This window comes from Pongo pygmaeus, chromosome 1 (genome assembly GCF_028885625.2).
Source record: "Pongo pygmaeus isolate AG05252 chromosome 1, NHGRI_mPonPyg2-v2.0_pri, whole genome shotgun sequence".
Taxonomy (NCBI): Eukaryota; Metazoa; Chordata; class Mammalia; order Primates; family Hominidae; genus Pongo; species Pongo pygmaeus.
The window spans coordinates 197915450-197933156 of NC_072373.2; the positions used below are offsets into that span (position 1 = coordinate 197915450).

Here is a 17707-nt window from a genome sequence, read left to right on the forward strand (position 1 = left end):
GAAAAGATCTCATTTGTACTTAAACTGGAGGTTCTAGGCAGAACACGAAAAGCAAATAAAAGGCATCCAAGTCAGAAAGAAATAAGTAAAAATTTCTTTATTTGCTGACAATAAGATAACCTACAGAGAAAACCTGATGAAATCTATGAAAAAGTTACCAAAACTAATAAAAGAATTTAGGAAGGTTATAGAATATAAGACCAAGACACAAAAATCAATTACATTTCTATATAATAGCAATGAACAGATACTGAAATTTTAAAAACTAAGTCATTTTACAAAAGCATCACAATATGAAACACTCAGGGATAAATTGGATAAAAGATGTGCAAGACTGTACAAAAGCTACAAACATTTCTGAAGGAAATTAGAGAAGACTTTAATCAAAACACTCAATATTAAAATGTTAATTCTCAGTCAGGCTCGGGGGCTCACACCTGTAATCTCAGCACTTTGGGAGGCTGAGGAGGGCTGATCACTTGAAGTCAAGAGTTCGAGAACGGCCTGGCCAACTTGGTGAAACCCTGTCTGTATTAAAAATTAAAAAATTAAGCTGAGTGTAGTGGCAGCCATTTGTAATCTCAGCTACTTGGGAGACTGAGGCAGGAGAATTGCTTGAATCTTGGAGGCAGAGGTTGCAGTGAGCTGAGATCGCACCACTGCACGACAGCCTAGGCAACAGAGCGAGACTCCATCTCAAAAAAATAAAATAAAATGTTAATTCTCTGTTTTATTTTATTTATTTATATAGACTCAATACAACCCAAATCGAAATCCCACCAAGCCTTTTTTAAGAAATTGATACGCTAATTCTAAAATTTATATGGAAATGCAAAGAATCTACAAAAGCCAACACAACCGGAAAATAAGAACACTAGTGGAACACATTAGTCTTTTTTTTCCTGGAAACCTGATTTTTCTAGAGACAAATGATTTTTGACAAAGGTACAAAGGCAATTCAATGCAGAATGGACAGTCTTTTCAATAAATGGTAAAGAAGCAATTGAATATCCATGTGCCAAGAAAACAAATCTTACATTCATATATATATATATATATATATATATATTTTTTTTTTTTTTTTTTTTTTTTTTTTTGGAGACAGTCTTACACTCTGTCACCCAGGCTGGAGTGCAGTGGTACATCAATGCAACCTCCCTCTTCTGGGCTCAAGCAATCCTCCTGCCTTAGCCTTCTGAGTAGCTAGGACTACAGGTGTGTGTCACCACGCCCGGCTAACCTTTTAATTTTTTTTGGTAGAGGCAAGGTTTCACCACATTGCCCAGGCTGGTCTCAAACTCTTGGGCTCAAGCAATCTTCCCACCTGAGCCTCCCAAAGTGCTGGGATTACAGGCTTTAATCCATATCTTGCACTACATACAGAATAAATTTTAAAAGGATCATAGATCTAAATGTAATCCCTAAAGCTATAAAACCTCTAGAAAAAAACATAGAAAATTTTTGTGGCCTTTTCTTTTAGGCAAAGATTTCTTAGATACCACATGAAAGCATAATCCGTAATTTTTTTTTTTTTTTTTTTTTGAGACAGAGTTTTGCTCTTGTTGCCCAGGCTGGAGTGCAATGGCGCTATCTCGGCCCACCGCAACCTTCACTTTCTGGGTTCAAGCAATTCTCCTGCCTCAGCCTCCTGAGTAGCTGGGATTACAGGCATGCGCCACTACGACCGGCTAATTTTGTATTTTTAGTAGAGATGGGCTTTCTCCATGTTGGTCAGGTCTCGAACTCCCGACCTCAGGTGATCTGCCTGCCTCGGCCTCCTAAAGTGCCGGGATTACAGGTGTGAGCCACCGCTTCCGACCCATAAAATTTTTAAAAACCTGATTAAACTTATTTCATCTGCTATAACCAGTGACTACCAAGAAAAATAAATAAATAAATATAAACAAACTTACTTCATCAAAACTAAGAATTCTGTCCTTTAGAAGACACTTACGGGAATGAAAAGACAAGGCATATACTGGGAGAAAATATTTCCAAATTACTTATCTGGCAAAGAAACTTGCATTCGGAATATGTATTTAAAGAACTCTCGAAACTCAGTAATAAGAAAATAATCCAATTTTTTTTTTTTTTTTGAGACAGAATCTTGCTCTGTCACCCAGGCTGGAGTGCAGTGGCACAATCTCGGCTTACTGCAAGCTCCATCTCCCAGGTTCACGCCATTCTCCTGCCTCAGCCTCCTGAGTAGCTGGGACTACAGGCACCCGCCACCACGCCCAGCTACTTTTTTTGTATTTTTAGTAGAGACGGGGTTTCACCGTGTTAGCCAGGACAGTCTTGATCTCCTGACCTCGTGATCCGCCCGCCTCGGCCTTCCAAAGTGCTGGGATTACAGGCTTGAGCCACCTCACCCAGCCGAAAATAATTCAATTTTTTAAATGAGCAAAAAATACTTCACCAAAGAAGATATACAGGTGGCAAATAAGCACATGAAAAGATGCTCAACATTATTACTCATTAGGAAAATGCAAATGAAAACTACAATGCGATATCACTACACATATATTAGAATGTCTAAAATTATAAAAACTGACCACTTTAAACCCATTAGGATGACTCCCATTGAAAAACAGAAAATAGGTCGGGCGTGGTGGCTCACACCTGTAATCCAATACTTTGGGAGGCCAAGGCAGGCGGATCACCTGAGGTCAGGAGTTCGAAACCAGCCTGGCCAACATGGTAAAACCCTGTCTCTACTAAAAATACAAAAATCAGCCAGACGTGGTGGCGGGTGCCTGTAATCCCAGCTACTTGGGAGGCTGAGGCAGGGAGAATTGCTTGAACCCAGGAGGGGGAGGTTGTAGCGAGCCAAGATCACGCCATTGCATTCCAACTTGGGCAAGAGAGCAAGACTCTGCCTCAAAATAAAACAAACAAACAAACAAACAGAAAATAGGGGGCCAGGTGCGGCGGCATGGTAAAACACGGTCTCTACCAAAAATATAAAAAATTAGGCCGAGTGCGGTGGCTCAAGCCTGTAATCCCAGTGCTTTGGGAGGCCAAGGTGGGCAGATCACTTGAGGTCAGGAGTTCAAGACCAGCCTGGCCAACATGGTGAAACCCCATCTCTACTAAAAATACAAAAATTAGCCGAATGTGGTGGATGCACACCTGTTATCCCAGCTACTCAGGAGGCTGAGACAGGAGAATCGCTTGAACCTGGGAGGCAGAGGTTGCAGTAACCTGAGATTGCACCACTGTACTCCAGCCTGAGCAACAGAGCAAGACTCTATCTCAAAAAAACAAAACAAAACAAAAAATTAGTCAGGTGTGGTGGTGAGCCTGTAGTCCCAGCTACTCGGGAGGCTGAGGTGGGAGGATTGCTTGAGCCTGGGAGGCAGAAGTTGCAGTGAATCAAGATCACACCACTGTACTCCAACCCCAGTGACAGAGACCCTGTCTCAAAAAACAAATAAATAAGTAAAAGAAAATAGTCTGGGTGCAGTGGTATGCACCTATAATCTCAGTTACTCAAGAGGCTGGGGTGGGAGGATAGTTTGAGCCCAGGAGTTCACAACCAGCCTGAGCAACACAGTGAGACCCCGTCTCTAAAAATAAAAAGAAATTAGCCAGGCACGGTGGTGTGCACCTGTAGTTTAACCTTATTCAGGAGACTGATGCCAGGAGTTTGAGGCTGTACTGCACTACGGTTGTGCCACTGCACTCCAGCCTGGGTGACAGAGCTAGACTCCATGTCAAAAATAAAAATAAAAATAAAAACATAAAAATAGAATTAGCATATGATCTAGAATTCCTCTTCTCTTCTCGGTATGTAAGAATTGCAAGCAGGGTCTCAAAAAGATAAGTGTAGATGCATATGCATAGCGGCATTATTCACAAAGCTAAAAGGTGGAAGCAAACCAAGTGTCCATTGATGTATAAATGGATAATCAAAATGTGGTATCCATACACTATATTATTAAGTCTTAAAAAGGAAGGAGATTCTGACACATGCTACACAAACATGAACCTTGAGGACATTATGCTAAGTGAAATAAGCCAGTCACAAAAAGACAAATACCACTTTGACTCCACTTATATGAGGTACCTAGAGTAGTCAAATTCATAAACACATAAAGTGGAATGGTGGTTGTCAGGGGCTCAAAGGAGATGGGAATGGGGAGTTATTGTTTAATGGGTATAGAGCTATGGATTTGTAGTGGGTGCAGCGATGTGTGCCTGTAGTCTCAGACACTCGGGAGGCTGAGGAGGAGGACTGCTTAAGCCTAGGTGTTTGAGCCTAGCCTGGGAAATATAGCAAGACCTTCATTTTCAAAAAAATAAAAAACAAAGCTTCAGATGTGCAAGACCAAAAAACTATTGAAATGGATATGGTGATGGCTGTACAACAATATGAATATACTTAATACCACTGAAATGTACACTTACAACTTTTTTTTTTTTTTTGAGACGGAGTTTCACTCTTGTCGCCCAGGCTGAAGTGCAATGGCATGATCTCAGCTCACTGCAACCTCTGCCTCCTGGGTTCCAGCGATTCTCCTGCCTCAGCCTCCAGAGTAGCTGGGATTGCAGGCACGGGCCACCACGCCTAGTTAATTTTTGTATTTTTAGTAGAGACGGGGTTTCACCATGTTGGCCAGGCTGGTCTTGAACTCCTGACCTCAGGTGATCCGCCCATCCCAGCCTCTCAAAGTGCTGGGATTACAGGCGTGAGCCACTGCACCCAGCCAAAATGTTTTTATAAAAAGGTTTTAAAAAGATGGTTATGTGTATATTATGTGTATTTTACAATTAAAAAGTTGGGGAAAAAAATTTAAAATAGTGACCATATCCAATTGTTGGTAAGGCTGGGGACAACCGGAATTCATACAACTGCTAATAGAAATAAAAAATGGCACAACTACTTGCGAACAGTTTGGCAGTTTTTTTATTTTTTATTTTTTATTTTTTGAGACAGAGTCTTGCTCTTTCACCCAGGCCAGACTGCAGTGGCGCTATTTCAGCTCACTGAAAGCTCCACCTCCTGGGTTCACGCCATTCTCCTGCCTCAGCCTCTCGAGTAGCTGAGACTACAGGCGCCCGCCGCTGCGCCCGGCTAATTTTTTGTATTTTTAGTAGAGACGGAGTTTCACCGTGTTAGCCAGGATGGTCTCGATCTCCTGACCTCGTGATCCGCCCGCCTCGGCCTCCAAAAGGGCTGGGATTACAGGCGTGAGCCACCGCGCCCAGCCAGCAGTTTCTTAAAAAGTTAAACACACACCTACCATATGACCCAGTCATTTTACTCTAGATATTTACTTAAGAAAAATAAAACCATATCTATACAAAGATTTGTGCATGAATGTTCCTAACAGCTTTATCTGTAATAGCCAAAAATTGAACATAAGCCAAATGCCCATCTAAGTGAATGGGTAAACATTCACTTAGGGATAAATCTATATAATGGAATACTACTCAGCAATAAAAAGAAATAAACATGCAACATGGATGAATTTCAAAATAATTATGTTGAGAGAAAGAAGCCAGACTCAAAAGAGTACATAGTATACGATTCCATCACATAAAACTTTAGAAAATGCAAACTAACTGCAGTAGACACTAGATCAGTGGTCAATCTTGCCTGGGGATTAGAGGGGGCAGAGATAGGCAGAAAGGAGGAATTACAAAGGTGCACAAAGAAAGTTTTTAGTCCAATATGCTTATTATCTTTTTTTTTTTTTTTTTTGAGACGGAGTTTTGCTTTTATTGCCCAGGCCGGAGTGCAATGGCGCGATCGCGGCTCACCGCAACCTCCAACTCCTGGGTTCAAGTGATTCTCCTGCCTCAGCCTCCCGAGTAGCTGGGATTACAGGCAGGTGGTGGGTGCCTATAATCCCAGCTGGGAGGCTGAGGCAGGAGAACTGCTTGAACCTGGGAGGTGGAGGTTGCAGTGAGCTCAGATTACGCCACTGCACTCCAGCCTGGGCAACAGAGCAAGACTCTGTCTCAAAAAAACAAACAAACAAACAAACAAAAAGAACTTCCAGAGAGAAAAAGACAGATCACATACAAAGAAATAAAAGTTAAATTAACAGACTTCAGACTTCTTAAGAGCAATACTGAATGTCTTCAAATTTCTTTTTTTTTTTGAGACGGAGTCTTGCTCTGTTGCCCAGGCTGAACTACAGGCGCCCGCCACCACACCCAGCTAATTTTTGTATGTTTTTTTTTTTAGTAGAGATGGGGTTTCACCAAATTGGCCAGACTGGTCTCGAACTCCTGACCTTGGGATCCGCCTGCCTCAGCCTCCCAAAGTGCTGGGATTACAGGCGTGAGCCACTGGGCCTGGCCATGTCTTCAAATTTCTGAGCAAAAATTGATTTTAAATTTAGAATTCTATATCAAACTATCGATCAAGTATGAGGACAGAATAAAGACATGTTCAGATATGTAGAGACAAAGAAAACATCTATGCACCCTTTCTTAGATATTCTCAGAGGATGTCCTCTACTAAAACCAAAAATAAGAAAGAGGAAGATATAGGATCCAAGAAACAGGATTCGACCCAGGAGGGCAGCAGAGGAAAATCCTGGGATGACAGCTCTGTTGCAGGGCTAAAGAACAAGCAGTGAAAATTGGAGCAGTAGAACAGAAGGCTCTAGGAAAAAGCTCTCCCGAAAAAAAAATTTAATGAAAGAAACTGAAGCAATTAACAACTCTACAAAAATAAACAATTCAAGAAAGAAAATGAAGCCATAATATACTACTTGGCTTTTCAGTGAATAATACTTAGTTGTGACACAAAAACAATGAATACTGATTTAACACCCTTTAGGATAGCTACTGTAAAAAAAACAAAACAAAAACAAAAACACAAGCCAGGCACAATGGTTCATACCTGCAATCCCAGCACTTTGGGAGGCCGAGATGGGGAGATCACTTGAGCTCAGGAGTTCGAGACCAGCCTGACCAACATGGCAAAACCCCATCTCTACTAAAATACAAAAATTAGCCGGACGTGATGGAGTGCGCCTGTAGTCCCAGCTACTTGGGAGGATGAGGCACAAGAATCGCTTGATTCTTGTGCCTCATCATCATTGTGGTGAGCCAAGACTGCACCACTGCACCAGCCTGGGTGACAGAGTGAGACTCCAGCCTCAAAAAAAAAAAAAAAAAAAAAAAAAGCACAAAAAAATAAGTGCTGGCAAGGATAGGGAAAAATTAGAACTCTTGTGCACTGTTGGTAGGACTGCAAAATGGTGCAACTGCTGTGAAAACCAGTATGAAGTTCCTCAAAAAATTAAAAACAGACCTACCATATGGTCCAGCAATCCCACTTCTGCATATATATCCAGAAGAATTAAAAATAGGGTCTTAAAGAGATATCCGTAGACCCATGTTCATAGTGGCACAATTCACAATAGCCAAGAAGTGGAAGCAACCCAAATGTCCACTGACAGATGAATGGATTAAACAAAATGGTGTGTATATATACAATGGAATATTATTCAGCCTTAAAAAGGAAGGAAATTGAGTGGTGAGAAAAATAGAAAAAAAATAAAAATAAAAATATTTAAAAAGGAAGGAAATCCTGTCACATGCCACAATGGGTAAACCTTGAAGACATTATACTAAATGAAATAAGCCAGTCACAAAAAGATAAATATTGTATGATTCCTCTTATAAAAGGTATCTAAAGTAGTCATATTTAAAAAAAAAAGAAAGTAGAATGGTGGTTACCAGAGACTGAAGGGAGAGAGGGGGAACTGTTGTGCAGGTAGGGTTTTAGATTTGCAAGATGAAGAGGTTCTGGAGATATGTTTCACAACAATGTGAATATATGTAACATTACTGAATTGTGCACTTAAAAATGATTAAGATGGTAATTTTACATTAGATGTATTTTTTTTTTACAATTAAAACAAGATTAATGGGATCATGTCAATAGGAACAAGAGTCATCTTGAAGGAGCTCCCATTTATCAAATTTGAGACAAACTGAGCATCAAAAAGAAAGAAAGAACAGTAGCTATAATTGATTACAACACATTGATTCTTTAAAAAAAATCCATGAGGTTATATTAATACTAAAATAATAGAAAATCCTTATAAAAGAATGCTAGTTAATAACTGTAGAAGAAATTATATATTTAGAAAATGAACATTTTTTTCTTTTGAGATGGAATTTTGCTTGTTGCCCAGGCTGGAGTGCAATGGCGTGATCTTTGCTCACTACAACTTCTGCCTCTTGGGTTCAAGAGATTCTCCTGCCTCAGCCTCCCGAGTAGCTGGGATTACAGGCGCCCACGACCACGCCCAGCTAATTTTTATATTTTTAGTAGAGACAGGTTTCATCATGTTAGTCAGGCTGGTCTCGAACTCCTGACTTCAGATGATCCATCTGCCTCGGCCTCCCAAAGTGCTGGGATTACAAGCATGAGCTACCGCGCCTGGCCAAAAAAGAACATTTTCTATGTAACTCCCAGTTCAGCAGCTCATTCAAGCAAGGATCATCAATAAATGCTCAAGCAATTAGGTGAACAGTTAGTTGTTGGGGAATAGGATATTCACATGGTACCAAAGCATCACCCCACAGATAATTTACTAATTACAAAGGGGTAAATGTACTTTACAATGGAAAGATATGGCAGTTAACACCTTAACAAACTTAGTATTACTATTTGTGGAACAACCTGTCATTAAGTGTCATATATGCCTGCTAATTTGATTAGGAGGATATAGTGTAGGGTATAATGTAGGATGAATACACGATAGCACCTAGGAATTATCCCTGCCAAAAACACTTAATTTGAATCTAATCCCACCTCTGGACCCAGCTTCTAGTTTACAGGAAATACAGAGAATGGAGGAACAAATTAAATGATACCACAAGAAACAGACAAAATTCAGAATGTGGGACAATCTATAAAACAAGTGACCTAAATTAAAAGAGATTAAGGAGACAATAACTAAACATGTGAACTTTGATTAGATGCTATTTCACCAAAGTTACAAGAATATATTTTTGGGACAACTATGGAAATTGGAATATGGAATATATATTAGATGATTTTTAAAAAATTATGATTAAATATAAATTACCAATAAACAAAAAACATTTAACCTTACCAAGTATTAAAACAAAATATGTTAAAATTTACCTATCAAATTGGTGACACTAAAAATTAATACAATTTTTTGGGGCAGGACCATCTGGTAACATGTAACAGTTTTTTAAATGTTTATATACTTTACCCAGCAATTCCACTTCTAGGGATTCATCCTATAGAAATAAGAGTTGTACATAAACATTTATTGACCAGAATGTTCACTGCAGCATTACTAATGAAAATGGACACAATCTAATTTACCAAGATGAAATAAATTATATAATAAAATACTTTGTAATCATTAAAAATCTTAATTTCAAATATTTAACATGAAAAGGTCCTTAAAATACATTAAGTACAAAGAAAGCAGATTATAAACTATTAGTATGTAATTTCCCTGTATATATTCTACCTTACAGGAAAGATAATTATCAAAATGTTAATTTTGTTATTTCTAGGTGGCAGGATAGATTTATAGGTGATTTTAAGTTTTTTTCTTTGTAGGAGAGAGAATCATTATTTCTAATGTCTGAAAGAATAAAAAATGGGCTGGGTGCTGTGTCTCATGCCTGTAATCCCAGCACTTTGGGAGGCCAACGTGGGTGGATCACTTGAGGCCAGGAGTTTGAGACCAGCCTGGCCAAAATGATGAAACCCTGTCTCTACTAAAAATACAAAAATTAACCAGGTGTGGTTGCCTGCGCCTGTGGTCCCAGCTACTCAGGAGGCTGAGGCAAGAGAATCGCTTGAACCCAGGAGGGAGAGGCTGCAGTGAGCCGAGATCGCGCCACTGCACTCCAGTCTGGGCAACAGACTCTGTCTCCAAAAAAAAAAAAGATAATAATAAAAAATGAAAGAGAACAAAGTTATTTTTCATGATGCTAGAGGGCAGAACTAGGAACTACCACTAGAAGTTACAGGGAAGCCACGTTTGACTCAACGTAAGGAATAACTTTCTAACAACTAAAATTTTCTAAGCAATGAATGACCTGCCTTATGAGGTAATGCGTTTTGCATTATTAGAACTCTAAGCAAAGGCTAAATGGTCACTTGGCAAAAATATATAGAACAGATTTATGTGTTAGGAGATTAAAGAGAAGCTCTTAATGATCCTTTTCTACTTTAAGTACTTATAATTTCATAGAAAGTTTTCCATGTGCAGGGATACCAGAAAGGAAGTGGTTGGTATTTCTTTTTAAGTGTTATTATAAAAAAAAAAAACCCCATGGGGCATTAAACTAAAGAGATTATACTTACATTAGAATAATGGAGTTGAAGGATGATTTACTCTGTTACATTCTACATCAATAATATATACATTATTAATAAAGTGAAAAGAGATAACTAACCCAATGGAGAGGATTCAAACTGAACTGGCAAGAACTACATTTGAATCTACTCCTTACTAATTTCTCTGGCAAGAACTACATTTGAATCTACTCCTTACTAATTTCTCTGTGTCTGATAACCTGAATAATTACACTTTTTCAAGGTTAAATGCAATAAACATCTCAAAGAGGAGGAGGACAAGAAGTACTATGCTCCCCTTTTGTGCTTCTGGCTGCACTATAATTCACATACAAATGGAGGAAAGGTGAAGAACATACCACCCCCGCCCTTGCAATAAGGTATATAAAAATCTTATGATTTTTGGATGTAGGAATACTGGGCAATGGGAAGTGATAGAAAAACTTCATATTATACTGGGTTCCTGGAAGGCGGAAGGAAGTGCCAGAGGTCTGTGAAATTTTTAGAGTAATTTGTAATGCTGAAAAAAATGAATGCCCTAAAAGACGTGCTTAAAAAACAACTTTTTAATTATGGAAATTGTCAAATATACACAAAAGTAGAAAGTGTACTCACCACTCACCTTCATTTATCAACATTTTATCAAAGCTGTTTCCAGTAATTTTTGTCTGTGATTTAAAAACAAACACTAGATATAATGCTATTTTACCTAAAAAAAAAACTTCAGTATGAAAAGATATCCTTTCTTGCTGGTAACAGCAACTATTCAATAAATGTTAGTTACTAGAGCTAGGTACTGTTCTATGCTTTATACCTGTATAATTTTCATGTAAGTTAAGCCTTGTTATTATCCCAATTTTACAAATCAATATTTAATGGCTCACCCAGCCAGTAAGCAGTGGTGCCAAGATGTGAACCTAGACTTTACTCTCTCAACCACTAAAGTATGCTGCCTATTCACTATAGTTATTCTAGCTATTCCTTATGGGATATAGATTGTTGTGGTAATACTGGGAGAGGAACTGCTGAATGGGGAAAAGATTGAAAATGATGTTATAGTGTGAACAGCTGCTCTTTGCTTTTCTTGGGAAATTTTCTTTAAATGCTCCAAATGAGAGAGAAAACATAACTGGATATCATCAGTGTCAACTGCCTAGGATATAAAAAAAAGGAGTCAGCTCACAGAGGGAAAAGCAATGACATGACTAGGCCTGTTCCACAGAGCTTGAATATAGACAGATTTCTTTTAAATTTGCCCCTCCGATGATGGGCGGAGAGGTGGAGAGGAGAGGTTTCTCTACTTCTATCAGACCTAAAATAGTTTTAGCAAAGGGATCTCACAAGCAGAGGGCTAAGAAATCAGTGTAAGTAATATTTGGTTGCTTATGAAATAGTCAGTGAAAAATAAAAGGATACGGGATAAAAAATTCTTCTGACTGATGTCTCATCATAATCTTATAAAACAAACAAGAAAAACTACTACATAATTCAGGATTTGTCAAAAGAAAGAAGAGTCTCCTCTGCAAAAGGACCAAAAATTCTCCTAAAACCCTCCCTAGTGATTTACAATAGATCTTAGAGTAATTAAACTAATTATCTTCTCTGTGGAGCTCACCTAGGGCATCCTCCTTCCCCATCTTCCACTTTTCCCCAACACAAGCAGAAGGGCTCCTTCCCTGCTCCTACTGTACTTTATATGTAATTCTATTAGAACTCTAATCAATACGGCAGTGTAATTATCTTCTTCTCCAGGCTATGAATTCCCAGAGGGCCAAGACCCTATCTTACTCCTCTTTACATTTCCAATTCCTTATCTTCAAACCTACCACGACTGAAATACTCGAGAAAAGTTTGCTGAATGAATAAAGATGACAGAATATGGAGTGATTTTTTTTTTTTTTTTTTGAGACAGTCTCATTCTGTCACCCATGTTAAAGTGCGACGGCATGATCTTGGCTCACTACAACCTCTGCCTCCCGGGTTCAAGTGATTGTTGTGCCTCAGCCACCCGAGTAGCTAGGATTATAGGCATGTGCCACCACGCCTGGCTAATTTTTTTTTCCCCAAAAGAATACGATCCGGCTAATTTTTATAGTTTTAGTAGAGATGGGGTTTTGCCATGCTGGCCAGGCTGGTCTTAAACTCCTGGCCTCAAATGACCTGCCTGCCTCTGCCTCCAAAGTGCTGAGATTACAGGCATGAGCCACCACGCCTAGCCTGGAGTGATCTTTTTAAGAAGTGATTCTTTTATCAGTATAAAACCTCTCTAACCCTTTCACCTTCAGTTCTTCCCCTAAGTCTCCCCTTTAGGAGCTTTCCCATCAGCCAATAGGTTCAGGCTGAATGATAACATGGACTGTAGTCTCTTGAGAGCTGGAGAAAGAATCTAGTCACTTTGGTTTGCAATATCTTCTAATGAAGTTGGGAGAACACAACTTGAAGAATATGGAAGGTAGCCAAACCTTTCAAGAGCTTTTATTCAGAAGCCAAAATGCAGAATGGTGGTTGAAATGCCTGCTTTTAAATGCTGAAGGTAACAGGAAAAATAAAACATTTCAAATTTAAAAAACCACTGATTAGTAAGCAGCACCTGGTCATCCACTTCCATTATTTTTCAGACAAAAAATCCCTAGCAAAAATGTACCAGTCTGGGTTAAAGCCCTCAACCATGAGGGAGGCACCTTTCATATACTGTTGTAAACGTGCTTAGACCCCTCTCTAAAACTGGTTAACCAAACCACTTCGAGAATTATCTGGTTAGGCAATCCCTTTAAGTGAAAATCTTTGAGTAAGGAAGTTATCTTTCTCAAGAATTTAAGAAAATTCTAAACAATCTCCCAGTTTAAGCTGTTACACTGGAAAGAGAAAGTCACATCACATGTTTTATATGCCTTTCTTTGGGTACCACGTTACCTTGGTTAGTGTCCTCTGGGTCTTCTATATGAGCAATGACACTCCTGAGATAAAGCTGCTTCTGCTGTTCTAGATTTGATTGTGAAAACGTCGGAACATTAGTCCTTGAATAAAGCAAACCAGAAAAAAGAAAAACAGCCCATTAGAAACAGGAATATAGCGCTTTGTAGAGAGAAGAGATATACTGCTGATTGATTAGAACTAAGTTTCAGAGGCAAAATTATCTTTATGATCGAGAGGCAGAGGACAGTATTAGTCACACACACAAAAAAACTAAAATGGAGTATGGAATCAAGAGAAAAAGAAGAGAAGCTGGGTGTGGTGGCTCACACCTGTAATCCCAGCACTCTGGGAGTCACAGGCAGGAGGACTGCTTGAGGCTAGGAATTTGAGACCAGCCAGGGCAACACAGCGAGACCCAAGAAATTTTTTTTAAAAATTAGCTGGACATGGTTGCATGTGCCTGTAGTTCTAGCTACTCAGGAGGCTCAGGAGGGAGGATAACTTGAGTCCACGAGTTCAAGGCTACTGTGAGCTATGATCACACCACTGCATTCCAGCTTGGGCCACAGAGTGAGACCCTGTCTCTAAAAAAATAAAATAATTTTTAAAAAGACGAAGAGAAGAAGGAAATAGATACAACCTCCTGCTAACAAGGAATAGAAAGGTGAAGATTACTAGTCCCTAGAGAAAGCATTTGTTGAGTAATTCAAGGTTAGTCAGACAATAGCTTTCTAGAGTGAAACTGAAAAGTTAAACGGGATAAAGACTGAAAAGAATCACTAGATCTGGCAATCAGAGCAATGGTGACCTTGGTGAGAGCAATTTCTGGCCCATACTCATACTGACTGACTGTACTAAAGAATCAGTGGATGAGAATATTGAGATTGCAAATTTATTACTGTCCCAAGTAGCCTGAGTTGTGAGCTTTTGATTATCACTTACATTGTAAGCAATTCACAAGGTTTCTCTCAATTATGCAAACAAAACAAAAAACCAGGAAACTGGGATTCGGGATGACAGTCAAAGGAAACTTTAGCCTTGTTTGTAATAATTTAAATTTTTATTTTATTTTTTATACAAGGTCTGTCTCCCAGGCTGGTGTGCAGTGGCATGATCTCGGCTCAGTGCAACCTCTGTCCCCTGGGCTCAAGCAATCTTCCCACCTCAGTCTTCCTAGTAGCTGGGACCACAGGTGTGCGCCACCACACCTGGGTATTTTTTTGTATTTTTAGTAGAGGCGGGGTCTTGCCATGTTGCCCAGATTGGTACTGAACTCCTGAGTTCTAGCAATTGGCCCACCTCAGCCTCCCAAAGTGCTGGGATTACAGGTGTGAGCCACCGCGCCCGGCGTAATTAAATTTTTTAAGCAAAATTAATGTAATAAATGTATAATCAAAAGAATTTTTTAAAATCTCACTGTAAGGAAGCTAATCTGATTCAACATTTTAAAAAAAGCTTTTCTAGTAGATTCAATTTAAAAGGACCATGTAGAGACACTGCCATCTCCTGGCAACAAGAGAATAAATTGAAAAGATGACGCAAATTTGCAACCCCTACTGGAATTTTTTCGCAAGGGCAAGTTGTACGCAAGTTGGGAGAGACAACAAAATGATTTTCTACTAGTTGTATTTTAACATTTTGGTTAAAATTATTCTAACCTCTTATCATATATGTGACCAGGCTGCCCCATGCACAGGAGAAGATATCTTACATTTGTAGTGTTTTCACTAATATGTCTATTTTGCTTTCAAAATAACCCTGTAAAGCAGCAGAGGAGGCATCATTAGCCTTATTTCATGCATAAAAACTGAGGTAAGAGATTAATTGACTTGCCAAAAGTTACATAGTTGGTAGTGCTAGAACTTCAAGTTTGCTTACTCCTGGAGTAGGGTTTTTTTCCCTACACTAAGAGGAAACTGGGGAGGGGAAGAAAGAAATTGAAGAGAACCAAAAGAAATCAGAATATTTCATTATACTTTACATTACCTGGTCTTGGTTTGTAGAACAGGAATGACTTTGCCTAGTCTTCTCTCATGGCCTTTCATCTTCCCAGAATCCTTAAGAACATCCTGCTTTTTTGAGGAAAAGGAATGCAAAAGGAAAGGTGATTCTTAGTTATAAGAAAACCACTGAAAACAACACTATTTATGGAAATATTTTTTAACTAAAGGCTACAAAAGCCTATTCGTGAACACTACTGTGTACCACATATGACAGTAGTGCTTCAAATGAGATAACTTGTAATCTTTTTCTGTAATCTTAAAAAAGAAAAAAAAAAAACCGTGGCCAGGTGTAGTGGCTCATGCCTATAATCCCAACACTTTGGGAGGCCAAGGCGGGTGGATCACCTGAGGTCAGGAGTTCGAGACCACCCTGGCCAACATGGTGAAACACCGTCTCTGCTAAAACACAAAAATTAACTGGGCATGGTGGTGCACGTTTGTAATCGCAGCTACTTGAGAGGCTGAGACAAGAGAACCGCTTGAACTCGAGAGGCGGGAGTTGCAGTGAGCTGAGATCGTGCCACTGCACTGCAGCCTGAGGGACAGAGTGAGGCTCTATCTCAAAAAAAAAAAAGAAATCCTACGTGGCAGGGATTATTACACTCATTTGGCAGATAGGGAATCAGGCTCAAAAATGTCAGATAAATTGCCCAAGATTTTTCAGCTCTTTGATGGCTCATTCAGAGCTAGTGCTGTATCTTAATATATAGCATGGCAATAAAGATCAGACATAGGCTGAAGCCCAAAGACAAGAAAAATAATAGAATTACCATCTTAGTAATTATTCAACAGAGGGTAATTTAATATTATGTGCCAGGTGATATAAATACATTATTTCATTAATCCTTATTATACTATGAAGTATTATTTACTCCAATTTAGGTAAGAAACGTGGGGAAACATAGAGGCTAAATAATTAGCCCAGGGTCACAGTGCTAGTCAGGATTCAAACCCCAACTTGTCTGAATACAAAGCTCTGCCAGATTATAACAAATGTACCACTGTGGTGTAGGATACCCACAGCAGGGGAAGTTATGTATGTGTGGAGATAGCAGGTATATGGAAACTCTGCTATACATCTGAATAAAAATAATTTCATTTTTCTCTTCACCTTGAATAAAATGTACTTACTTTGTTTGATGAGCTGGAAACAACCAGAGATCTCATTTCACAACTTGACTTGTGTGAACCATTTCTGCAGGATAACTCCATAGTAGAAGGAGTCTCTGAATGGTCTGAGATCCGAGAGAATACAGACGTAGGGTTCTCACTGTCAGGCATATTTTTATCAGAGACAGTCTGTTCAAAGTTATTGTTTGAAGAAGAGAGCTGGGGCCCATCCCAGGCAGAGTTATTGGGGCTGATCCCTTCAGATTCAGTACAAAGTTTGCTTTCATTTGGGCTAAGACCATCTTCTCTCATCTCTTCTCCAAGGGAAGAGAGTCTTTCAGTATCTTTGGATGAATCAGTCTCGTCCTTATCAAGCACAACATCACAAACTGTTGGATTAAATGGTGCAACAGTTACTTTTATAAGATTCTTTTCTAGCACAGAGCGTCTGTTTAATGGTTTAGTATGAGCTGGTCCATGACCACTTGATGTACTTAGCTGAGGTAGTTTGAAGAGGTCAGGAGTCTCAGCTACTGGTCCCAGGCTATACGATGAATTTTTCTCTTGGGGAGTATCAAGTAGAATTTGACTCCCTCTTTCTCCCTTCTCAACATGCCCACCGTCATCTTCTCCAGAAGACTGCTCATATGATGGGTCATCTTCCTTCAACAGTGCATCAATCTCTTCCTCTGTGTAATTTACATCACCATCATCTTCCTCTCCCTCTGACAGCTCCAGCAAGGAGTCATCCAATCCATCCTCATCCAAGGAACCCCAAGAAAATGGGGCACTGTCTTTAGGCAAGAGAGAGGTACCAGAAGACTGTTCAGAGGGCACCCGTGAGCACATCATTTCTGGAGAAATAAGAGACAGTTTCACTGAGGAAGAGAAAATAACCTTACACCAACTCCAGTCCACTGTATGTGGGTAATGTTCTAGTATTTCAAAATCTTTGCACTATGACTTGTAGCATAAGAAATAATTTTAAGATATTTAACCTTACCAGAAACATGGAAATACACATTAGAACAATGAGATACTTTTGCCTATCAAAATGGTGATAATTAAGATGGCATGATAATCTGGATTGGTGAGATGTGGAGAAACAAGCATTCACACACTATCAGTAAAAGCGTAAGTCAGTACAATATTTTGTGAAGAGTAATTTGACTATACCATTTGACCCAGCAATTTCACTTCTAGAACTTCATATATATATATACATGGATGTTCAAAGTAGCCAAATCCTTGAGGCAACCTAAATGTCCATTACCAAGAGAACTGTTCAGTAAATCATGGTACGTTTGTGCTATGGAGTACTTTTCAATTATTTAAAAACACAATGAAGTAGATCTGTATG

The 17707-nt window shown here is 39.2% G+C and overlaps 1 protein-coding gene across 15 annotated transcripts in view; it reads right to left on the reverse strand.

Annotated features, from left to right (window-relative positions):
* The window catches only part of S100PBP (S100P binding protein), a 41347-nt gene that overhangs the window by 15535 nt on the left and 8105 nt on the right, over positions 1-17707 (reverse strand). For 7 of the 15 annotated variants that reach the window (XM_054464345.2, XM_054464336.2, XM_054464281.2 and 4 more), the window contains 3 exons: positions 16369-17201; positions 15221-15306; positions 13232-13335 (listed from right to left, as the gene is read on the reverse strand). In XM_054464345.2, the coding sequence (XP_054320320.1) occupies positions 13232-13335; positions 15221-15306; positions 16369-17199 (1021 nt within the window). In that variant the 5' untranslated portion in view covers positions 17200-17201. Of the gene's footprint in view, positions 1-7306; positions 9244-10933; positions 10987-13231; positions 13336-15220; positions 15307-16368; positions 17202-17707 lie in introns of those variants that run through there. The other 8 variants (XM_054464372.2, XM_054464294.2, XM_054464295.2 and 5 more) reach the window with 5 other exon arrangements.